The sequence below is a fragment of the Ornithodoros turicata genome, unplaced genomic scaffold, assembly GCF_037126465.1.
Source record: "Ornithodoros turicata isolate Travis unplaced genomic scaffold, ASM3712646v1 Chromosome17, whole genome shotgun sequence".
Classification (NCBI taxonomy): domain Eukaryota; kingdom Metazoa; phylum Arthropoda; class Arachnida; order Ixodida; family Argasidae; genus Ornithodoros; species Ornithodoros turicata.
In genome coordinates this window covers 3,670,304-3,696,026 of record NW_026999326.1, presented here as the reverse complement: position 1 = coordinate 3,696,026, position 25,723 = coordinate 3,670,304, and the positions used below count along the sequence as shown (strand labels likewise).

Below are 25,723 nucleotides of genomic sequence, written 5' to 3'. Positions count from 1 at the left end.
AAAACTTACGGGCTATCCCGTCTCCTGCATCTGAGCATTTCCCAGAAGCAGATGAACGAACGTACAAGGATGCTTTTTGTGACAAGCTGCGTCAGTGGAGTATAATGTATCACATCCCACATGATGCCTTAACGGCTCTTCTTAAGCTTCTCCAGTCCTGCCCTTCACACGAATCAGTGAGGTGTACACTCTTACGGACACCTCGGACCAGCACAAAGGTAGTTCAAATGGGGTCAGGAAAGTATTGCCATTTCGGCCTGTCATCCGGGCTACAGCATGTCCTGCAGAATGCCTTGCATCTTCCAGATGTACTTTCCCTTCATTTCAATATTGATGGACTTCCGCTTTCAAGAAGCACAAGGGACCAGTTCTGGCCCATACTTTGCAGGACTGCGAATTGTGGTGATGGACAGCCATTTTTTGTTGGTGTCTATTATGGAAAATCAAAGCCGTCAGATGTAAACATCTTCCTCCGACCGTTTGTAACAGAAGTTCAGGAAGTTCTCGAGTCTGGCATTGCGATACAACACAAGCTGGTTGGAATAAAGATCACAGTAATTGTGTGTGATGCCCCTGCAAGGGCATTTGTTTTGTCAGTGAAAAGTCACAGCGGATTCCACAGCTGTACCAAGTGTACCATCAGAGGAGACTACAAGAATGGACGGGTTTGTTTTCCTGTTACGCAATCTCAGCAGAGGACAAATGAAAATTTCAGGAATTTTGCCCAAAATGAACACCACACTGGAGAAACCATTTTGACTGAGCTTCCTATAGACATCATCACTGCAATACCATTGGACTTCATGCATCTTGCCTGCCTTGGTGTTGTCCGTAAATTGCTCCAGCTCTGGTTCTCTGGCCCTAGATCTTCATTCAGACAAAGCTCAAGGACTTGCTTCGAGGTGTCACAAAAACATACCTCTCTCCGGAAGCATGTCTGCTCTGAGTTTAGCAGGAAACCAAGAAGCCTTCTCGAATTAGATACATGGAAAGCAACTGAGCTGAGGCTGGTACTGCTGTATACTGGTCCAGTTGTTCTCAAATCTTCTATCCCAAGCACAATGTATTGTAACTTCATGGTTCTCCACTGTGCCCTTACTATTCTTGCCAGTGCAGCACATGTTGAAGAGCACTTGAGATACGCAAGGGAACTGCTGCTTTACTTTGTTAATACTTTTGCATCGATCTACGGTGAGGCCGTGTCTCCTATAATATTCACGGGTTGCTACACTTGGCAGATGACGTAGAGAACCATGGTCCTGTTGACCTGTGGAGTGCTTTCCCATTCGAGAATTACATGCAACAAGTAAAGCGGTGGATCAGAAAGCCAGAACGGCCACTGGAACAGTTATTTAAACGTGTTACGGAAGAGATGAAGCTTCCCTACTCCACACGTAAAGCCGGCAACTGTGAAGTGACGTTAAGCCTTGAACATGATTCAGGGCCCTTGCCTATTTTCTGTGAAGGACCTCAATACAAGAAAGTTGCCATTGGGAATAAGTATGTGCTGAGGAATACCTGTGGTGACAACTGTTGTGTTCTGTTGGATGGCAGTGTCATTGAAGTACAGAACATTGCCCTTTTCTCAACAACAAGAAAGCCGTGTATTATTGGAAGACGGTTCCTCCAGAAAAATGACCTGTACACCTTTCCGTGCCCATCGTCGTCATTTGGAATTTATGCGGCATCAGGACTCTCAGACACTAGCGCCTGGCCATTGGAAATTGTATCATCAAAATGTATGAAGCTCCCGTTTCAAGGACAGTGGGCAATCTTTCCGTTGCTGCACTCTCAGCTGTTAAGGAACAGTGGCTGTGATGTTGAGGTTGCTTGAGTATTTATTCTATTACAGAAAGGATGCTTTTCAAGGTGTGCTTGACTGAAAGTTGTAGACGTTCGTTGTGCTCTTATTACAATATTTTTGTGCAGATCAACGACATTTTTTTATTGTCAAATTCCCTGGAGAAGACAACGACGTTGATGTGGTGCACTCAACTTGGGTTGAAGATGGACACTGTTGGTGGCCACCAGAGAGGAATTCCAACAAACTGCGATCTATGATTGTTAGGGGACACGCCCCATTGCAGAGCTGGAACAAAGTCGAATGTTCTGTAATTGAAAGATTCTGTAAGTATGCTGTCAATGAGTGTTTAAGAGTGCCTCAGGGGTGCCATAATGTTTGTAAAGTTGCTGTGGGCTACATTCTTGATATGCCTATGTACTATCCTGTGCCTATGCACTATGTATGGCAGCACACAATGTTGCACCATAGCAACACCATTGCAGTCAATCTGTAAGCATGGTCATGCCGTCATAGGGACAGTTTTATGCTACCTCCTAATGAGTACATACATTGCATGAATGTCTGTTACAGGATGACAATGCATTACAGTTGACTGCAGTATATCTCAGTTACTCTCACAAGCCAGCAGTGTGTTTGAACAGCCTCATTTGTTGCGAACATTTTGTTCGAATTGCGCTAGGGCTACCTGCATGTTTAACTTGCCTGGCCAACGAACTTAACTGCAAAAAACGACATCTATACCGCTCTCATAGCTTTCTTTGTAAGAATTCTGTAAGGGCAAAAAATACCCTGTGTGATCTCTACAGAGTATGTGCAGCATAAAGTGAACGATATTAACTAAAATCATTTACAGGTCCCTCTGAAGATTACTCTGAGGAATGCACAGTTCTGTCACAGGATATAAGTCATGGTAGGGAATTCTCTTCAGGGGATGCTCTTGCAGCTATATGTATATAAGGTTGGCCTATTGGTCCCTAATGAACGTTTTCCAGGGATTTCAGGAGCAGAAATTCTTCAGTATGTTGTATTCAGTTCAGTATATTCTAGCAATGAAACGAAAAAATGTGATGCGGGTGTTATCATATGTAGAGGTTCTATTTTTAGGCTTAAAAAGCTGCCAAAAAGAGTACTGGAAACAGAGCAGTATATACATAAAAATGCACAACCAGTTTTCATACTAAGAAAGCTTGTTTTTTCTCTCTGTTGTGGGGTTGTGAACTCGTCAATTCGCAGTGACCCTTTTTTTCATTCCTCTTCACATGTATATGCGGAAGTAAATAATAATATAGGTTGAGGCAAAAGTTCACGGAAAATGGCAGTTCCAGATATCTTCGCACTTGTAGTACGGAGTTACAAACAGGTGACTGGGTTGTCCAAACAGGCTTTTTCAATTTTGTGCGCTCCGGTACCCTGTCAATACCATGCTGCAATAAAGAAGTATATAAGCACTACGTTCCATAAAGTTTTGTCCCAAGCTGTGCATCTCGATAAGAGGTCTTTGTCATTAATTGAGAGCTGGACAAGCTGTATGCCATCAACAGTACCTGCTTGACCTAAGAAAGCTTATCACTCACATAAATATTGTTGTGCGAAAACTGAGAACACAGTTAAGAGTTACATGATGGGACCACAGCCCTAACCCCACAACGACAGCATATTTATCATGGCGGTTTCATTGTTAAGGTGTCCCTCTCGCATGGCTTGGTTTCTAATTACGTCAAAAGTTCTACATGAAATACATGAGTAAAGCACACACCTTGAATCTGAATCGACTCCAGCTAGCCAGCAAGATGTTCAGAGCATGCAGAGCATTGACTTGTCAAATGTACCAAAAAGCCATACCAGTAACTCTCTTTCAGTGTAGTGTTTTCATAAAAATTGCTTAACACTGACATGCTGTCGGTTACATTGTCCTCATTTTCCCGCGGAATTCTTGTGTTTCAGAAAAATTCTATGGACACTAATTTAGATAGCTGGACATCAGCCATTTAAAACTGGTATTAAAAAAAACTATTAGGATTGTTCTGATCTATATTATGTCACCCTGCTCAGGGGCCATTCAAGGCCTATATTGCCAAGTACTCCTGCTTTACAGGTTAAATAGAATCCCCATTGCACTAGCACATTTTATAGCTGACATGTTGCAGTTGTGGATGGTGCTGGTGTCAGTTAAACCACTAGGCGGGCATGTTTAGGATATCAAGCTTCCGGCAACTATGCAAGGCACGGTTTAGTACTTCAAGAACATGCGTCGTCCCAGCAACTCGGCCAGCACGCAGGTGGCTTTCAACAAGGAGCTGCATCATCACCTTGGAGTCCCTTTCTTGGAGAAGGCAGAGGTAGGACAGTTGTGCTGCAGCACTACATGCATAACGCTGTCGGGACTGTAGTGTACAAGAGCCTGTGTGCACTTGTTACTGACGCTATTTTATTCATATGTGAACAGCACATCAGAGCAATATAACTGAATCTGTGTAGGATATGTCGGCGAAAACAACTCTATTGGACCGCAGAGCCAACTGTACAGCAGGGATACCACTGCGGATATGCATGGTAATGTAAACCCTGCACCAAAATGTAACTTTACAAAAAAAATAGATTCATTTATTCTGTTCTCTACTCCAGCTCGTGACAGCCGTGTTGTATATGGTGCCCCCTTCTCGGGATACCAATCTCCAACATCTGATACTAGTAATGCAAGGCGCTTTTGTCCGGTCAGTAACATCACGCCTATGGTCCACAGAGGTATGGCCGAGCAGATTGTATTGTTATTCGCTTAACACAGCGGCACTGGGAAATATTTCAGAAGAAATGCGCAAGTCGCAGCCCAGGTTGCAGCCCAGGGCACTGATCCAGCATAGCTACAGCACTTCCACTGCTCGTGGTACTACATTGCAGACAGGTACGACAGCAAGCATAGTTGAATTGAAGTTGGCTCTAGCCGGGGCACCGTGTTTGGGCATTCCCTGTTCCAGTTGAAGGGATGCCCAGTAGTAGCTGCGAACTGCGCAAAGCTGATAAAAGAGTGATAGCTCCTTCAGTTGGTGCCATCAATACAGGGCTTGTTTTCTTACTTCGGGTTTGACAATTCTGTAGAACCTATGCTACCAGACACTCTAGAGGGATGTAGGCGGTATCGAGCTGAAGACAGCTTCCCTCTTTCAGAACCTTCACAGTTCTGAATTTCTAACTTCGATGCCTTCAACTGGAATGAGAATGTCCAAACACCTGCTTCCGATGATGGAAATGAATGTTTCGTGGCCGGAACCGAATAAGGGACAAACACACGCAGCCTCGAGTGCCTAAGAACGATGAAAGAAGAAGTCCATGAAAAGGTTAGCCAGCTCTAGGACTGAAGAAGGAGTGGGTTCGAGTCCTACAGCTGCTAACCTTTTCTGTGACTTCCTTCTTTCATCTGCCTCCTATGTTTTGGTTAAGCCTCTTCGTTAACCAGGGTAGCTCTCCCTCTACTGTACCTGCCAGAGCTGCGTTATAGTCAGTCATGCACAGCTCAGCAACTGTAATGTGTTAATCACATTATTGCAGGATTTGAAAACGAGGTTCTCCGGCTATTGCATGCGATAAAAATCGCCCAAGAGGACCAGACATCTCAATTGAACACTGTCACGTCTGCCCTGGAGCGTCAAACTGTGCAGGCTGCCCTTGACGAGTACAATGCTCTGGAGCCATATGAAGAACTAGATCAGTTTCTGGCAATCGATCGCTCTCTTAAGGATGAGAAGGAAATGAAAAAGTTGGTAAGCTGATAATGATTGTGCTGACTTCGATGGTGACGTTCTGGAATCACCTCTGTTAAAATCTGAGATGGACAACTGTTACATTGGAATGTGTTTGGGACACTGTTATTCAATACACAGATAACATTTAAAAATAAATTTCCAACTCCCCTTGGTGTGAACGTTCGCCCCAACTAATTAGATTAGTCGTCTTAAATTCGAGAAAATACAATAATTACTCAGTAAGTGTAGACTGAGCTGAAAAGCCGGAAACACTGTCATCTAAAATTTGTATGGATATTCAATACTCCATTCAGTATTGGGCATTGTTTCTATCATTCGATTCGATTCCACTTCAAATATTGGGATTCACACACTCATACATATAACCCGTAATTCATGAGCCAATTTATGAGAGAAACATGTTTTACTGTACTGCAATTCAATCAGGCATAGTAAATGCTGGCACAGATCTCTATTTCTACAAGCACACTTTGACACGTAACACATGTGCAAATTTTTAGATTCATCTGGATCGGGAATGCCCCGACACATTTCTTCTGAAATTGAAAAATGTTGAGGCCTGTTGTGTAACATAGCGTTTTGTTCAATTAGCGAAACATTTTGTGTGCGTATTACACGATTACAGGATAATATGATGTGTGGCAAAGGCATTCATTGAATCACAAAGAACTTGTGAAATTTTATCCCGCAACCCTATATTGAAAATTAAACCACAGTCTCATCTTCCACAAACTGTGTAGTACTGCTGTTCACTCCACTTCTACACAACTACTACTTTTACTATAGCTGACCATGCTGCAACAGTATGGGGGAACGAACACCAAGGATGCTACACTGAGACTCCTGCGTGCACTAATGACTGATGATGTGGCCACTGCTTTTAGCTGGAAAGGTGGAAAGGGGAAGATAAAGTTTTGTGATCTCCTCTGCTGTGATGCCGTCTTCCGTGAGTATCTCACATCTGTACGTTTCAATGCACATCAGGCAGAAATATATATAAAAAAACACAGATGCATTCGATCTAGATTTAAATTATCTCGGACATGGCGGTTTTCTTCTTTTTGAAAGTAATGCAGTAATAATTATATCAACAGGGTTCTTCTAGAAGGCGTGAGTTTAGCCAACTCCAAACCTTGCAGATTAGTAGGCATTTATCCGGAGTTTTGCTGGTTTTTTTTTGTGACAATTGTGATCCTGTAGAAATTAAAGTCGAGCAAGGTGTTCTTTTTTCCAATGGCCCATCTCACTCTAAAGCTGCCATTTTGTTATGTGTGTGCCTCGCAAGAACTTCAGTAAATGAAGCATGTTTAGTTGTCGATCCTGTGTGCTAATGTGTCACTTATTGCCTTCCAAATGTATTTCTTCAGGGTGCATCAAGTCAAATCGGCTACTCAAGAACACGACAGATTCGGAGATCGAGTGTCACATAAAATCATGGCTTCGACACGCCAAAGAACGCATAGACAGAAAGGCCGCTAACAAGGAAAGGCCATCAGCATCTCAGGTTTGACATGTGCCACACACAAGGACTCTGACATTTCTGGTTTATGTTACATATTTTTCCATCACGCTTCATTATCAGTAATGCCTGTGCAGTCCTGTACATCTTTGTACATCTTTAAGTGTTACAAAATTCATGTATTCAAACTATGAAGGTTACCTGCATGCAAGTTTTGCCTGTACATTCTATTGCCTGGTGGACAACGTGTGTGACATGTTTTGTGACTGCAGTTTGGCTAACTAATTCCGGTCACTAATTAACTCTCTAATCAATGCTTTTCCAGAAAAGCTTGCATAGAAGAATTTGAGGGAACCCTCGTTCATTGACATCTTGTTTTTAATTTTGACACAGGCTTATCAGTGAGTCGGCCGTTTCGCAAATTACTCTGAAATGACGCAGAAACCAAGGTGAAACTCACGTATTGAGTGCAGAAAGGGTTGCAGCCACTGTCAGACGAACATTCACACAAGCCGCAGAGACTTTTGAAGCTGTCGCCCCGCGGAGCTGACAGCGGCGAGTACTGTGCTATCCAGACAACATTAGGGTGTGCGCTGTTTAACATGTCACTTGTGTCATAGCGCGTAATTAACAGATGGCGGCTGTTGTACTTCCGTGCGCAGTATGTGCAGTTTTGCCTCAGTGTCAACTTATTCAGCGTAATTTGTGTGACGGCAACATTGTGTATGCTTGCTTTCATGCTTTTTGAGACAAGGTATTCTTAAACATGGGTAGCGCGCAGTCCTTCTGTTGTAGCTTTTCCAGAAAAGCGCTAATTAACACCTTGATTGGTGAATCCTAATCAGCTAGCTAAACTACAGGGTCTTACCCTATAAAAGTCCACCCGCGCCGGCATGCCGTGCTCGCTAATTACTCAATGCAGGTGGCACATTGCATCGTCTACGTGTTAAGCTCATAAGGACACTCAGTCATGGTAAATTTCAAAGTGAACGAGCTTTGCAGTGCGAAGTTATAACAGAAAACGTGCAATTCCTGTACTCAAAACAATCAAGATGTCGGTTTCGCGAAGAGCAGTTGACATGCCGCTCCCCAGACGACGGCGTGTCGCATGTCCCGCCAGCTGGGTGGAATTGCAGTCTTCATTAGCTTTCGTGCAAGCATTGCATTTTGCTCCCGAAGTAAGCAACGTGCGGAAGGTAATTGCCGAGATACTTGGCAGATAACAACCAAAAGGGATATCGTCTGCTTATACTGAAAGGTAGTGAAATAATGTGAATCGGAGACGTCTCTGCCTACCAAATCGACACATCACCATCTGGGGAGCGGCGTGTGAACTGCGCTTTGCAACACCGCCATCTTGGTTGTTTTGACTACGGGAATCTCAGGTTTTGCGTTTAACTTCGCATTGCTGGGCTCAGTCACTTCGATATTTACCATGATTGAATGTACTTCTGAGCTTTATACATAGACAACACAATGTGCAACGTGCATTCAGTAATTGCCTAGCACGGCATGCCAGCGCGGGTGGACTTTTACAGGATAAGACCCTGTAGTCACAAAATATGTCTCATGCTCTCTGCATGGCTCCAAAATGCACATGCACAGGGTGCATGAGGTATATCTCATAAGTCGACCACAATTCTGTAACACTCTAATTTCTCTGTAACTTGGGCTAAAATGTGAGCAGTGTCATACTTGATCAGAGTGTGCCAACAACAGTAATTTTTCTGTAACAGGTTTGATGAAGGACTACATGCACTGTGTACCAACAAAACTGAACAATGTTTGCCATATATGCATAGGTGGAGAACTATGTGCAACAGGAAGCACAGGTCGTCCTGAGTTTTCTAACCTACTCGCATTTCTCTCCCTTTTTCTCCATTCAACACTCAGTGCAGGTTAGTTGGACACAGTGCGAGCGTTTGTGCCATATTGGCAGTACAATACCTGTACTGGTAATCCCTCTATTTTCATGCACCTCCTTTCTGTGATATATCGAGTTGTGCCTTTTTTTTGCTCCGACATATTGTGCCTCTCATCCATGAGTACAGTGTCACTTTGAACACTAACATTACATTTTTTGTCGTGTAACGTCTTTGTAGTGTTTTTAATAGAAACCAGTGTTGCATTATAGTATACTTTTACACTATATTTTTTATCAACATTTTAGTCTGAAAAGCTCACGTGAATTTCTAGTCCACTGCCATATCTAGAAATGTGGAATTATAGCACTTTTGTATCTGCTCGAGAAAGCAAATGTGCTTCTATACATTGCAGTCAGCCGCCATTCCTAGTTATTACACAGGGTGCGTGCAGGTATACCTAACTGATATTTGCACTTGTAGCTCGTTCTCCATTTACCCAAAGAACTTCCGGTGGCGCACGATGGCGTATCTATGTGTGCGAAACCTACAAAAAATCCTAGAAGCCATACCCGGCGTAAAAAATAAACAGTGCGGAAACCCCGGCTTCCATGCATTAGAATAAAGCAACGTGGCGGCCTCAGGAGAGTTGTATTCAGGTACCGCTATGGGAGCTACCAATGCAGAAACCGAAATGATGTCCCACATGGATGCTCATCACCAATGCCCCTAGTGGTACTAGCATACACTCACCTGAGACCACCATGTTGCCCTATTCTAATTCATGGAAGATGTTTTTGAAGTGCTTATTTTTTAGTGTCAAGTATGGCTTCCAGGATTTTTTGTAGCTTTCGCACGCATAAATACACCATCGTGTGCCACTGGAAGTTCGTCATTTAAACAGACGGGTTACATTTGCAAATGCCAGCTAGGTTTACCTGTGCACATCCATTGTGTGTATGGCTTTTTACGTGCACATGCAAGTATTTTATCTTATATCTCAAGCCTTATTCAAAGTATACATTGTCGTATTCTTGGTGTACTTTCTGGAAAACATTTTGGTAGAGTCCTATTTTGCGTCCAGATGGTTATGCTTTGCTCTCAAGCATTTCTGAGGTATTGAGAGTATATCCTATAGTGGCACATCTTAGTTTGCGACCCACAATGTGAATTTTACCTGTACTGCAAGATGCAGAGAAAGTGTGTCCTTTAATTTCAACATAATCTCTATTGGATCTAGTCAATTTAAGTGGGATAACCTTGTTAGTTGAATAAATTATGCAGGCAATGCTCTTCTGACCCGCATACCTGTATTCTGTTCTCTTACTGTGATATTACCATTGTTGAGGCAGAAATACAACATGTTCTGATTACGTAATGTGTGCTGTCATCACTGTAGATATCAGGTGGTTCAAATATTGAGCCTTAGCGACCCTATCTAGCAGCGAACTGGATGCCCTGAGCAATATCCTAGAAAAGCCCAGTCAAATCCCTGTCTTGTCCCTCAAGATATCCCCGGGAGAAAAATAGGACATCATTCGGTGGACACCGGGACGTCCACTGGACATCCAGCGGACATCACAGGATGTCCATGCGAAATCCCACTTATCCCACAAGGATATCCGCCGGATATCCAGTGGACATCACCGTGTTGTCTGGGCCTGACAGCTCCAGTGGTAGGTTTGATGACTTGTTTTTGCGTGCTTCCAGTGAGAGTGAGATAGCGTGATAGCAGTGATATATCGCACATGAACAGATAGAAGATGCAGCACATCTTCTACCAAGATTCGGATGCCACTCGCAGAACGTCAGGCTCCGGAGAACGTCCGCACGCCAATCTCTCACCATCAAATAGTCCAACCTGCATGCGAATGTCCGGGAACGGAAACGTCCTCGCCATGTACAGGTAAATAATCCAAAGCTTAAGTGTAAGTCATTTTGCCTATTATGTGGACATCTAGCATCGCAGTATCAGAGCCCTGCGCACGGTGTGGAGCACAACGTGAACCAGTTCACACCACACTATGAAGTGGATCAGGATGTGGACCTGTCTGCAGCTGAGTGCGGTGAGTTCCTTACCGGGGCAGACTAGTAAAGGGGGGGTCAGGATGTCCTGACCCCCTCCACGATTTCTGTCTTTACATTGTGTTTAATTGACCTGCAGGAATTCACGATGCAGTACAGCAACCACTAGGGCAGTCTGGAGGTGAGGATGGTACCATCAAGGATTTCCTCTCGCCCACATCGGATCAAGAATGCTGCAGACATGGCTGTGAAGGAGAGCTCCGTATGCATTTTATGGCATAGGTAGGGACATTGCTAGTCCACAGTACAGGGAGGTGTGTAAAGCAATTCTCATGCAGCACTCCATTGCACAGACACGCATAACGAATATGAGAAGCAGATGAGCACGGGAACTACAGCCAACATGTATGAACAGGAGCAGGTTGAACCGATCTCCAATGAAAGCCTTGTCCAAACCACAGAAACACACGAGTGCCATGAAAGATCTGGTAAGAAATCAATATTACGTACTGTGGCGCGCAGACTTCCCATAACCAGCGAAGCACGTGTCGTCGGGTGGTGATAAACGGCTGCAAAATGAGATTGAGATGATCCACTATCCCGTAGAAGGGAGAGTTGGTACGCACAATGCAGAAGTTGAAATGCGACCGTATCCACTGAGCGTACCGACCCTCCCTTCAAGGGGATAGTGGATCATCCCAATCTCGTGTACAGCTGTCTATCGGTGAGCGGTCACACACGCTTTGCTGGGTAAGGCAAGTCTGCGTGCCACTGTTAATTCCACCTTGTAAGAATCTTGCCCTTATACTAATAAGAAAAGTGCGCAAAGAGACAACACAAGAGATATAACCTTTTGATTCTCTGTCTTGTTTTTTTCTGTCTGTTTATGCATTTTGCTTATTATATTTCCTCACCTACTAGCCTAACACTCCATGCTCCATCACTAACAAATTTGTAAGGTATAGGAAAAATGCTAGGAAATGTGAAATACATATGAAAATGCATAATGTAAAACCCGAGATTAGGGAACACGAAAGGACAGACACAACATGAAGTCTCAATTTGACTTCGTGTTCCCAGTAAACCACGAACGTCTAATGGACGTCTAAGGATGGTACACCGTGGATATTTTGGATATCTAGTAGACATCCGGATATGTCCAGCTAACGTGGAATGGATGTACTATGGATCGTCGGAAGCTCATCCATAACTGTATAGATGGATATCTTCTGGATGTAACAGCTGGACATTTGCACATCCAGTGGACGTGCTTGTGAGGCATTGCGACGTCTAATATACGTCCTATCGATGTTCCTACCGGATTATAACATACAACAACATATAGACGAGATTGCAAATCTACTTTTTCAGCTATTTTGTGTGCATGAATAGCGCAAATGCCGTAGCCCTGGCCGTACCCCACACGACACGGCTTTGGCATTTCTCAGTAGCCTCTATTGGCGTACTGGATGGAACATATACTAAAATACCAATAGTAGCGGGATGTTTGTTAAGTGTAGTGGGGCCGAAAACGTTTGTAACGGTGACGAGGATGTGTCTCTGCAATTAATTCGTACGTCTGCAATGAGTCAAACTGCCCGCTAACATTTCTGATATTCCTTGCTAACAAATATTATGTTTGGAATTCAGGCTATTGTCTATGATGAGGTTACCTATTGAGTGGCGCTGTCAAACTGAGAGGTTTCCTGTGTTGGTGGAAGAGTGCTGCGTAGATACTTTGCAGAGAGCAGGACGTGAACAAATGGAAAACCTTGCTTTTATTCGTTCTCCAATTTCTCACGTTTTCGCAAGATAGATTCGCTTTCTTCTAGCGCTATACGTAGAAATTACTATTCAATTGATAGTCGAAACAACGTTTCGTAAACATACGTCTATATTATCGTATGTTAATCCGGTAGGAACATCGACTGGACGTATATTAGACGTCGCAATGCCTCACAGGCACGTCCACCAGATGTGACAAATGTCTAGCTGTTACATCCCAAGGATATCCATTTATTCAGTTATGGATGAGCTTCCGACGATCCATAGTACATCCATTCCACGTTAGCTGGATATATCCGGATGTCTTAGATGTTTGGATCTTTCTGGTATGTCTAATAGACGTTTGTGGTTTACTGGGTTGTGTTGTCCTTTCGTGTTCCCTAGTTTCGGGGTTTTACATTATGCATCATTCACCAGCTCGCTTGCTTCCTAGCCATTTTTTCACTGACATATGAAAACTTCAGCTTTACGTAGCACAACTGATAACACGTACGACCTGGACAATTGCACACCAGGAGGTCCTGTGCACAATTTCGAAGCACAGCTTGGTATGTCTTAGACCACACATTCAGGTGCAATGTAATTTTTTAGTATGTTGCAAATTTGAGGTATTGGTAAGACACGAAATGTGCAAGCTTGAAAATTAGATGACAAGCATTATAATTTGCCCTTGTCTAGCATCTCTCGTAATTTTGTAAGTATATTGCTCTGCATATGTGGCATGTCATTTTCCTTGCTCTGACCTCTTTAGGTCAGCTATGTGCATTGTTGCTTGAATAAGTGACACAGCATAACTCTGACACTTATTTACTGCAGAGGGGCTGAGACAAGAGAATCAGCGCCTGAAAAGGGAAATTGAGTCACTGCAGTGTAAGGTATTTACGACGGCCTCCTTGAGTGATGAACAGCTATGTCTCTACACTGGCATTCCTGCAACTAACTTTCATGCCCTTGCACAACTAATTTGCAAGCTTGAAATCAGATACTACAGTAACACTCGTGTTGCAAGAATTAGTCTTGAAGACCAGCTTCTGTTGTGCCTTACAAAGTTGAAGCTAGGTACCCCTGATGGTGACTTGGCATTTAGATTTTCAGTCAGTCATACAACTGTTCAAAACGTCTTTGTGACATTTTTACATGTTCTTTATGAAGTCCTCTATCAAGGCATTATGGTGACAAAAAAGGTCAAGGCGCCTTTTCAGTTGCATGAAATGCCACCTCAGTTTGTACAGTATCCCAATTGTGCTTTAATTATTGATTGCTCTGAAATTGAGATTGAGGCACCTAGACAGAACCTGCAGGCCCAGGGTGCTTCATATTCAAATTATAAGTCACGGTATACTGTAAAGTTCTTGGTCGGTGTCGCCCCAAATGGTACTATTTTGCATGTTAGTGAGTGTTACTTGGGATCAGTGAGTGACACAGACATTGTGCGCTCTTGTGGTGTTGTTAACATGCTTCATGAAGGAGATCTTGTGTTAGCTGATAAGGGCTTCCTAATCTATGATCTAATGCCTTCAGGTGTATCATTGAATGTTCCTCCATTTTTGCGTGCACGCCAATTTACAAGGGGAAGTTGAGCTAACAAAACGAATAGCATCTTGCCGTATTCAGGTTGAGCGAGCTCTTCAAAGGGTTAAGGTGTTTAAGATCCTATCTAAACTGAAGGCGCATAAGCGACCACGGGATCACTCTGGTTTCCACTTCGCAAAATAAACTTCCAGAATAAACTCCTCAAAATAAACCACGAAAAAATCCACGGTGTAAAGATAAAGCCGTAAAAATCAACTTTTGCGATACAAACGCTTCAGATTCAAACTTTCAAAATAAATCGTCTCTGATTGGTCGACAGGCACGGCAGCCTCAGAGCAGCGAAGGCTTCTGGCTCCCGCGTCTCAAAATAGTTCCCCGCAGGGTGAGGCTTTTTGCGGTGGGCTGGGAACGAGAGTACCGAGTCTGGACGAATCGTTTACTGTATTCTCCGCCGGCTATCAGGATTCTGTTGACACTGCAGTTAATGATTTGCTCTGCTGCTCGCCTGTCAAATTTGAGTATGTCGAACTCTGAATTCGTGTGGTGTCACCGAATGAGTTCCCGGTGTTGGTCCCACCTATGGTGGACACCTGCTATATTATGAACATTGTCGCGAACATCGCCGTTCTCCTGCAGCTGCCTTGGTTGTGAAGTCGTAGAGTTGAAAAGTGACGATCGACGAAAAAGCCTGATTCCGATACCGTGTGGATGTGTTGTGTTTATCCGTCTGTATGTGTTTGTGTGTGTTCCAGCCTCAGAACCGTAGAATCGTGAAATCGGAACCTGCCTGTGGTTTTCCTTGTGAGCCTACGTTCTGATTACGCACGGAACAGGTACTGGACAGACTCTCGAAATGCATTTCTGCAAATAAGCTGCATATGAATGTGAAGAAATTGTGTGTTTGTTTGCAAGAAAAAAACTATTTTCTCTCGAATGAATAACTTGAGTCAGCAGAAGTCCTAATTTTTTTGGTAACCAGCATACGGTAATCTCAAAGTGTAACGAAATAAGATTCTAATTTCAGGAACATCCACATTGATTCGCGCACCTTCCTAGACAACGATTTGCCATGCAAAAGCTGCAAAAGATGTATCTAGACATAATACTTCAAGCACTTTGTTTTCACTGGTCTTTGAATACACTGGAACCGAAGAATGCCATTTTCAAGGTATTAAAAACCATGAAATTTTCTCACAGGAATTTTTGCATCTTTTTTTATTCGCGTGGACATACAGACATGGACAGACGTGGACATACTTCAATAAACAAACTTCAAACAGTGTAAATTCTGGTTATCAGATGTCGGAACTGAAGAAAACTAAGAGCAATGAAGTAACTGAAATCAGAAGTGTGAGAAATGAATGGCACCCTCTGTTGTCTTTGTTTGCCTTCCTTTCTCTCCTATGATCTTCGCATTCAGAAATCCCCAAGTACGTTTATTAGCAGTCACTCTTTATGCCAAGCACCCACGCCAAGAAGAGGTCTAAAATTTACGGTACCAGCTACTTCACTGTATGGTACCCTTGCACCCATTTTTACAGCTTATAAATATTGTGCTGAAATATGAAATCGCTGTAAACTTGCATCCTGTACGACATTACATTAAATGTGCTGCTTGCAGTTCTGCAGCGTTGTTTCTTCCTCACGTTCAAGTGAAAAGGCAAAAAGAACGCTCCGGGACTTACTCTCACACAGCCATTATTTCGGGGCCATGTCCTCGCACTAAATGGTCACGAGCATACTTTGGAAAACTATAGCGGCACATAGGGAAACGACATTGCATTTGCACCGACCTTCTATTTCTAATAATTAAACGAGACCTAATTAGTACATTCGCTTCGGATGTAGAACATGTTGTCATCCTTTATAACTGCAAAAATATTATTTCTCTAAGAATAAAAAATCAGTCCATGGACATGCTATATGCACTGCACCTACTAGAAATTAACCAGTGCTTGCTGAAAATATACTGGTATTTGTGTCTTATGTGATGTATGGCCCACATTTTCTTTTTGACCAGCTATGCCAGTGTGAGAGCTCCTACGCCAGACTAGCTAATTCCTCCTCTTTGTCCTCTATGTGGTCACATATATGTTACGCTACAAGGAAGCTACCTGATACCACAGTACCAAAGAGGTGAATTTACATGAAGACAATCACATAGCAGAGTGAATAACAACCACCATTATTGACTTAGTTTGCTTGGTCGATGACAACTGAAGGTGGCATATTTCTTTCCTCAGATTTTTTTTTTATTGGTTTGTTCCAGCTAAAAACAGAAGCCATACACTGAGCAGCAGGGCATAATAAAACCCTCCATAAGCATCACTTTGCCTCTTTGGCTTTGGCAAGCGTGACTTTGCCTCCACAAGCATACTTTGACATAATTGCTTTGTGCCGTGATATAGGGTACTATGACTGTGTTCGCAGTACCATTTAAAACGTTGGCACCTATAGGGCTAGATTGTAGCCCCTTATTGCGTGCAAATATTCTGATGCCTGCAGAGCTGTAAGCTGTTCTTCCGGGTGAAAGAAAGCTTGAAGACTGCATACGTTGTGGCTCACTGCCAAAGAGATGCGGTTGGAGAAGAAATTACTGGACATAAAGCACAGTGAGGCATGCTCCACCCAGGCCACAAGGAGGTACACAATTAATTTGAGCCACCTTCTGTTAATGCAGCAAAAACACCTATTTCCACTGAAAGAAAGACTGTTTTTTTTTCTGTTGTGGTTGAAGGGCACACGAGATCATAATAAATTGTTTCCAAAAGCTGTTACGTCGCATTCTGACATGATCTGAGCCAATATGGTCAGCTGATGCTATAAGACCTACAGAAAACACATGCCAGCAGATTCTGAACATGCTATAGGAGAGGGTATGCCCTTGAAATGATGAGATTTGTTCACTTTCCAGATGACTTCAGGTATGTGAAAACAATCATAAATGTTGACAAAGCTGTTATGAAGCAGCGACTGCAATTAATCTGTAGAACTGGGCAGAACGGTTGAATGCAGAATTTGTTCAAAGTGTGCTATAGCGTCATACAGATGGGATATGAATGAGCTGACGAAACATTTTTCTTGCGTAAGAGCAAATACACCTGTAGGTTCTCAAAATATTTTTTTTTGCTTCCTAGATGGCCTCAACTGACGAACAAGCTGCAGCACATTATGGTGACAATTTTTTAAATTTTTCTTAAAGAAAAATAAACCTCTAGATTTTCAATATGTTGCAGGAGAGGACTAGTTATACAAATAAGGGAAGATTTCTTTTAGACGACCTATATGTGAATATACTATCTGAAAAAAAAAGTAATTTTTTGCAAGTGCTTGTTATTCTCAAACACATGGTTAAACAATGAATATAGATCAGCTTGATATTTTTATGTGAAGCTAATCACAAGCAATCAGTTACAAGCATAAATAATCTGGGGCAAGAATGCTAATGTGTCAGAAATTTATTGTAAACTTGACTCCAAATGTGTTCCTTTCTCGAGTTCTCACCACGTCACCAGATTTATTCTCGTTCTACATACCCTTTGGGATGGCAGAGCCGTGGTTCCCCTCTAACACCAGGCAGGCAAGGAAAGCGCACAAATGATGCATATGTAGATGTCAGAAGGAAGCTCGTAAGGGACAACTTCATATTTCGGCACAGTTTAATGTGCCCCCATTGTTCAAGAAAACAAAATGATGAGTTACATTCGATATATGCATCATCTAAAAAATGCACACAATTTTTTTCAGTGATATTTAACAGAGTCAAGCTACATCTCTGGCTGGTTTTGGCTGGAATAGCCCAGGTTGACAGTTACACAAGCTGATGTATGTCAGCACTGAAAATATAAAGGAAAAAAGGCAATTTAAAATGCCTCACTCAATTTACTACTTTTCATAGCTTACACCTTGACAGGTGTTTTTTATCCTAAAATGGTTTCATTGCCAAAATCAACGAGAATGACCGTCATCACATTAACAAGTTTCAACTGTATACCAAGTAATAACAAACATGTGCTTACTTTTTCTGCAATCAAGATGTAAATTACATCGTTGAGTTGCAGGCTTCAGTGAAAAATCACTGCTTGTGATGTCACTGCTGAGTGAGTACGGCACTGCTAGTGACGCAACATGTGATTCCAGTGTCTTTCACCCCACCCCACGTTATTTCATGAGCAGTTGGCATCAGAATCAATCAGCTTGCATGATGCACTTATGAAGGGTAATTTCATGTGTGCCAATAAACATACTGCAGTGCTAATTTACAATGTAGTTTGTGGCTGTGGAGCACACTCATATTCAGTATGCCATGTGAACTAGGGGAGCATTTTCTGGCATAAACATTAGATGAGTGAAACCCCAAAAAATGTAACCACTGTTTACGTGCATTTGACAACCCGCATTTTTATTGCTGAGAGGCTCTCTTCGTAGCAAGAGAGGGAAAGGGTGCTGGCAATGTGGCGCATGTTCAAGATGTAGAACCAGAGACACAGAAAAAAATTGACAGCATATCATGATCTCAATGTGTCATTGTGTCCGTGTTTCTGTCTCCTGTTCTGCATTTGTTAATCTTTTTGTGTAGTTGCTGGATTTTAGCCCAACAGCAGGGGTCAGCAAATAGAGCACATCCAGAACATGCAAGGCATACATTTCCTCATTCTCCGCATTCCTCATTCAAGTAATGTTGAAGAAGTAATCATGCGAAGAAACAATACAACAGTGAAGCTGGCTTCAGTACACTACAACATGTAACAATATACAGTATGCCTCAGTGTTTCCCAAACAGTGTGTCAGGACCCCCATTGAGGCCGCGATAGCCCAAACGGGGCCCAAGAGAAAGCAGATGAAGTGAGGGCAATATGCCACAAAACCAAGGAAACTATCTCTCTACGACTGCATTATATTGAAGTTGTTTTACAAAAATGCAAGTTCAGTTCAGCACACAATCAGTCGGGAAACAAGCTAACTCGCAGCAATGCTTTGAATCAAGTGTGCGCAGTATTCCTCACTGTATCATGACGAGACCGTGGACCTACATCAGACGCTACTTGCACGCACTAGTATAACATTCATATTTCTTTATTTATTTCGAGAACCCCAAGGGTCCGGAGGACATTACATGGGGGGTGGGAACTCGAGCGTAAGATACATTTACGGCAACTTGATAGAAACAAACAAGCAAGCAGAAAAGAACAACACAATTAGCAGTAAGTAAACAGGAAAATAAAGAAACGACGACAGTACAATCTTATATGAAAACAAGTATTAAAGCGTGAAACAGGGAGTTCGTTCATAAGTACAGATAATTAACAAATATGATAAGGGGGAGGTGAAAAATTTCATAGCAACTGACATACAAGCGTGGTGGTCTTGTGGGTGGAAGGGAACGGGCGAGGTGTTTACAAAATAGTGTATGGTAGATATTAGTTGCGTGAGGTGATGGGAGGTTGTTCCATTCGATGGCAGTTGAACAAAAGAATGATCTGGATAACGCATTGGTATTACAATGAAAGCATGTGACCTTATTAGTGCGGTGGATGCGAAGGAAACTGACACTCGGGCGGGGTGATGGGCGATTGGTGCGGTGGCAAGATGAAAAAGAAACCAATGGAAGAGGGCTAACTTGGCAATACGGCGACGATGTTCGAGTGAGTCGAGATTAAGGTTTGATTTTAACGCGGTTACAAGGGATCGAATTTGTAGTCGTTTGGAAATGAAACGGGCAGCCCGATTCTGGATGGCTTTCTAGGGCGTCGCAGAGATACTTTTTGAGGAGGGTCCCAAAGAGGTGATGCATATTCCAGCTTGCTTCGTACAAGAACCGTGAAGCGTTAGGAGCTTAAGATGGAGCCCGCCAACCTGATGGTGCGTCTAACAAAGCCTAGGGAGCGAGAAGCGTTAGTTATTATGTGGTTGATGTGCTCGTTCCAAGTTAGGTTGGAGGAAAGGTGGATTCCAAGATATTTGTAAGAATCTGCTCGGGTTAATGTGATATCACTTAGAGTGTAGGGGAAAGGAGGAAGGCAGGAGACCCGTCTTCGAGAAAACGACAAAATGCGACACTGTGCAATGTTCAGAGGCATTTGCCACTCATTGCACCAATGCCGGATTAGTTAAAGGTCGCTTTGTAAGGTTAGTTGGTCAGAAGGAGAGAGGATTTGCCTGTACACTACACAGTCGTCAGCAAAGAGACAAATCGTGGAAGATATGCCTGAAGGAAGGTCATTTATATAGATAAGGAAAAGGAGAGGGCCGAGGACTGAACCCTGAGGGACACCAGAAAGCACAGGTACATCTGGGGATTGGTGGTTGTTGCAAGTAACAAATAACGTACGATTAGTCAGAAATTGAGCTATCCAATGGACGACATACGGGTCGAGGTTAAGCAGATAGAGTTTGTATAGAAGCTGAGAGTGCGGCACCATATCGAAGGCCTTGCGAAAGTCTAAGGAAGCGGCGTCAGTCTGATGATTATTGTCCGCGTGGAGAAAGATGTCGTGAACAAAACTGACTACGTGAGTTTCACATGAAAGAGGTTTCGAAACCCGTGCTGCAAGTGATAGAAGAAGGCATTTTTTCTTCAAGGTACTTAACTACGTTGGAGTATGTGTTCGGAGGAATTTTACATACTATAGATGTGAGTGATATGGGGCGGTAGTTTATTAACGATGTGGCAGCTGCCTGATATGTGAATAGGGACAAATCTCGCCATCTTCCAGTCCTGCGGTTATGGCAGAATCTTGGAGTGACTGAGTAAATATAGGCAACATAGAATCTTGCTGGAAATAGATCTCGTGTTGTATAGAACCTTCGGGTTAATAGAGTCCGGACCAGCACTCGACGACAGCTTAAGTGACTCAATGATTTTACAAATGCCATGAGTGCTGATATGAATGGGGACCATAGGTGCCAAGGCGATTACTGATAATGGAGTTTGGGTGTACCCGTTATCGGTGTTGAAAACGGATGAAAACAGGAAGCGAAAGCGTTGCGCAGTCGCTGTCGGCGGGTGTCAGACTGATACGGTGGGATTTTGGTGGAAGATAAGATTTTTCCAAAATTGTTTTGGTTTATTCGTCAAGAGGACGGGAGGTCGATGGTAAAGAACTTATGTTTCACTTCCTTGATCGAGCACCTGTAATTCCCGTTCACAGTAGTGAAATTTAGCCCATGATACGTTGTCGCCAAGACGCTTTGCTTTCTGAATAAGCGCTTTTTCTTGGTTAGCAAGATTTTAAGACCTTTTCGTGAACCAAGGATTGTGATCATAAGATTTCACTCTTATCTTTGGAACATTGTACTCGGTAAGGTAGTTTATGTTGTCACGAAGAGGGACCAGTTATCCTCAATGGAGTGAGGCAAGGTGCCATGAAATGAATTTTCATACAGAGCTTCAAGACCCTCGTTGATGGCTTGAAAGTGAGCTCGAGCATAGTCGTATATGGTTTTATCGTTGAATTTATGAACATTTGGACTACTTGAAGAGATATCTTAGAAAATGGCCTTGTGGTCACTGAGACCATCAGTGACATGCAAAGAAGTGATGTGCTCAGGATGGGAGGTTAAAACCAAGTCAAGGGTTGACTGCGTGGCATGAGTTATTCGCGTAGGATGTGGAACGACATGCGATAGATTAAATGTAAGGCATAAATCCACAAACAGTGTCTCTTGTGAACTCCTGGAAAGATTGCCGTGGAGCAAGTCCCAATTTATTGACCGTATATGTATCAGCGTATATTGAAGGTGTATATTACTGTATATGTATCAGGGCAGATTTCAAGCTTCCTGAGCGCGCACAGACGGTGATCTCAGTTGTCTCGCGACGTAACAGACGGAGAAAGACACCGGCTGACACACACAGACATCCCGAAGGCTATGCCCATCTTTGTTGATGCACCCACGAATCTACAGGAAGACTGCCGAAGCTCTCCCACTCGTATTCTGTACCTGTAGCTTGAACTACAAACAGTTTAGTGCACACTCCACAAAACGAGAACAGCTGATTGCTGCTTTCATGGGCGCGGCCATGCGAGCGGCCATGCGAGCCGAGAAGGACCGTTCAACAGAGGAGCAATTTTAGGTAAGTTCGAACGTGGCGCCAGTCGTCGGTGCAACAATTTCCAGAGTGAACCGAGTTCGATCAGCTCAGATAACGCTTTTTCATTCTTTTTCTTTCTAGTAATATTTATCATTCTGTTTGATTCATTTCCAATTCTAATTCCAATTCCAGCTCAACCGCTCAGCGCGCTGACACTAGTGCAACGTAACGTAGAGTCAATAATTCTTTCGCTTCCTCGCTTCCCTAAGGAGAAGAGTACTTGAAGTATATTCCTGTTGTGTGATTCCTTTTTTCCCTCTCTACGTTCCAGAAACATACGGTTTCTGAGCCAAGACAATATAGTTGCGAGCGCAGTTGACTTATAGAAGTATCCCATACAGATCCCGTACCGTGAAGACCACCACCCCAAACGTGGTTGCCACGGTTTCGGTTTTGGCCATTTGCATGTCAAAATTCAGGGATTGATATTTTAATACACGTACGCGTTTCAAAATTTTAAACGTGGATTTTAACTAGGACACTCTCTCATATCGGTATCTGGCTTTTGTTCAAGACGTTCTTATTAGAGTTAAATAATGAATTTAATTGTTTAGTCATCCTTATTAGTCATTACAGTCTCTCTTGGAAAAGATACGCGCCCGTAGAACTCAACTGTGAAAATGACGTGCTCTCGTTACTTTTTTATAAAAGTTTGTCCCCCCCAAGCTGAAACACACACACACACACAAAATAAACGGGGTGCCACAAACGCATACTTCGTGGTCGTAGCATATTTTAATGGAGATTTTTTAAAATAAAACAACTAGGACTATGTGTACATTAGTTTCGCACGTACGCGTACGCGAGTGGAGGTCTGCAAGGTATTTTGGCATTCTAATTTGTATAATTCACTAAGATGTATTTTGTGTGTGTGTGTGTGTGTGTGTGTGAAGCTCTTTTTCTTTCTTCGAGAAACAGAAAGAGCAGAATTGCTGGCAATCGGTTTAGATATGAGATGAATCCTTCATCGATATGCTTCAAATTATTATCCCCAGAGGTGACATTTGTTTTTAGTGCACCGTTTCAGATTTTCCATTATCGAGATACTTCGCTCGCACAAACTGGGAAGTCGGCAAGGGGGAGCGAGCCCTAACCTAACCCAACCTAACCTAACCTGAAGGAGAGCACTGCTGGACATGGAGTTAGAGATTGAGAAGTACGGCATTTGCAAAGAGGTCCTCGGAGGGAAAATTCGAGGGTGGTCGGTGGGGGGCAGAGCCAGCACTGTGAAAACTCGAGGAGCGGTGGACTGTTCCCCCTGCCCCACATTCCGATTTATATCGAAACTAAACAGGAGCAGCTTTCCAAGCTAGGGCTCCGGAACGAACCTACAACAGTAAAAAACAATAAAAGAAAAAGAAAAACAAGAAAGAAAAAAAGAGGAAGGAAGCACAAAAAAGATATATTCGCTTGAACCGCAACGGGTCAAAAAACATTGCAAACTCGTTTTTCTTGTGCCAGTCATCGGCATTTTAGCAGCTTTTCTGAACCGTGATGTGGATTACAGGCCCAATAATCAAAAATGAGCAAGCACGCATCCTCGCTGCTTAATTTTTGGTCACTTTACGTCCTTTTAAGTGCAAATTGTTGCGCCTACCACTAGCGCCACATTCGCGTTCAAATTGCTCCTCTGTTGAACTGTCCTTGTCGGCTCGCATGGCCGCGCCCATGAAATCGGCAATCAGCTGTTCTCGTTTTCTGGAGTGTACACCAAACTGTTCACAGTTCCAGGTTACAGATACTTAATCCGAGTGGGAAAGCCTCGGCGGTCTTCCTGTGGATTCGTGGGTGCATCAACGAAGATGGGCATAGTTTTCGGGATGGCTGTGTGTTCGACAGCAGATATCTGTGCGCTGAACTAACTTCTATTTTTTAAAAACAACTTCAATATATTGCAGTTGTAGCGTGATAGTTTCCTTGGTTTTGTCGCATATTGCGTTCATTTCATCTGCTTTTTCTTTTCACCAACTGGTGTAACCCCTGCTTTGACTATTGCGGCCTCCCTAAGGTTTATGTGTCAGTTTTGGAAACACTGATATTGTTACATGTGACACATTGTAGTGTACTGCAGCCAGCTTCACTGTTTGACTCATAATTTGCACGGTTACTTCTTTAATATTATTTGGATTACTTTCATCTGATACTGTACCATTAAATAGGATAGAAATTCATTATGGTTCAGAATTATTTTTCCTTTGCAATGTTCCCACACTGATCTTGATGACAAGTTGTCTCTCATTAAATTCCTTTTGGGTTGTATTTCACACTGCTTACAGCATAATGTGAGAATGAGAAATGTACGCTTCACATGTTCTCAGCATCCTCTGCAGCAACTGCTCCTGGGCTTAAAATCCAGTAACTACACACAAAAAAAAAACAAAAAAAAACTGTAGAACAGACGACACATCAAACGGACACGACAAAATGATTGGGACTGTGTTATGCTATACTTTTTTTGTGTGTGTGTGTCTCTCTCTGGTTCTGCATTTTTTTGAACATGTGCCATGTTGCCGGCACCCTTGCCCTCTTGTCACAAAAGCACCCTCAGACATAAAAATGCAGACAAAAAAGTAGAGAACTCCAACTTAGCATAACAAGAGAGAACAAAGATGGGGACACTGGAAGCTTCTAGAGTCTCGAAACATACGCAGTGACCCCTCGGTTTTTAAGAAAAACCGTGGCCCTTCCCCGAACAATACTCCCCATCTCCTTAAATAATGACAGGTTGTGCAATCGCTCATTCAGTTAGGCACTGATGATCTCCGTCGCATCACGGATGAAACGTCTGAGTAAACCTTGTAATTTTGTTATGTTAAGTTGGAGTTCTCTACTTTTTTGTCTAGTTATGTCGTCTCCCGGCTTTTGGAGTACTTTTGCATAAAGATGCAGGTTGTGAGAGGCACATAAACACTGCTTACATTGCTAACCTGTCTATCACAAGACATGTGAAAGGATTGCCAAATTAAAATTCAGTAATACAAAAATGATTCTGAAATACATAATTCCAATAGAAGGGAGAGTAAATATTAGAATAACAGGTAAAGGTAAAGCACTGAAGTGTTGGCATTCTTCTGATGTGTATGATACTGTAGAAGTGATTTTTTTCGCGCGGAATTGTTTTTCGCGTTTTTCGCGCACACCTCCAAAATCGCGAATTTAAGTTCCCGCGAATAACGCTGGCCATATGAGGGCGAAAATCGTTCGGCGTTCGACGCTATACCGCGGCTACCTGACCCTTTCTACTCCATGTAGCGTAGGCAGTTTAAGCAAGCGCAGAAGATTGTTTTATCCCGTCAGGCAAGATGAAAAGAAATGAAAATTCATCATGCTTTTGTTACTCCTATAAACGCTTTGCACTATACATGCAATATACCACCACTATACCACGAAGCCAGCATG

At 42.9% G+C, this 25,723-nt stretch overlaps 1 protein-coding gene and 1 long non-coding RNA gene across 2 annotated transcripts; both read left to right on the top strand.

Annotated features, from left to right (window-relative positions):
• Nucleotides 1-1,204: 1,204 nt before the first annotated feature.
• On the top strand, nucleotides 1,205-7,998 carry LOC135372797 (uncharacterized). Its single transcript, XM_064606260.1, has 10 exons — nucleotides 1,205-1,869; nucleotides 1,930-2,127; nucleotides 2,658-2,714; nucleotides 4,000-4,143; nucleotides 4,283-4,357; nucleotides 4,430-4,549; nucleotides 4,611-4,706; nucleotides 5,351-5,562; nucleotides 6,352-6,511; nucleotides 6,933-7,998. Exons 1-10 carry the CDS (start codon nucleotides 1,818-1,820, stop codon nucleotides 7,073-7,075), a joined length of 1,257 nt encoding a protein of 418 aa, XP_064462330.1. The 5' UTR covers nucleotides 1,205-1,817; the 3' UTR covers nucleotides 7,076-7,998.
• Nucleotides 7,999-11,166: 3,168 nt separating this feature from the next.
• LOC135372791 (uncharacterized) lies at nucleotides 11,167-15,050 on the top strand. Its single transcript, XR_010416115.1, has 3 exons — nucleotides 11,167-11,193; nucleotides 11,265-11,399; nucleotides 14,982-15,050. It is a non-coding gene; the product is annotated as an uncharacterized LOC135372791 (long non-coding RNA).
• Nucleotides 15,051-25,723: the final 10,673 nt, after the last annotated feature.

Bases quoted from the DNA above. Each gene is read 5' to 3' on its own strand.
- LOC135372797 (XM_064606260.1), top strand. From the start codon at position 1,818: ATGTTGAGGTTGCTTGAGTATTTATTCTATTACAGAAAGGATGCTTTT. The intron at 2,715-3,999 runs GTAGGGAATTCT...GGGCATGTTTAG, and splicing joins GTCACAGGATATAAGTCATG to GATATCAAGCTTCCGGCAAC. The intron at 4,707-5,350 runs GTACGACAGCAA...ACATTATTGCAG, and splicing joins TGGTACTACATTGCAGACAG to GATTTGAAAACGAGGTTCTC.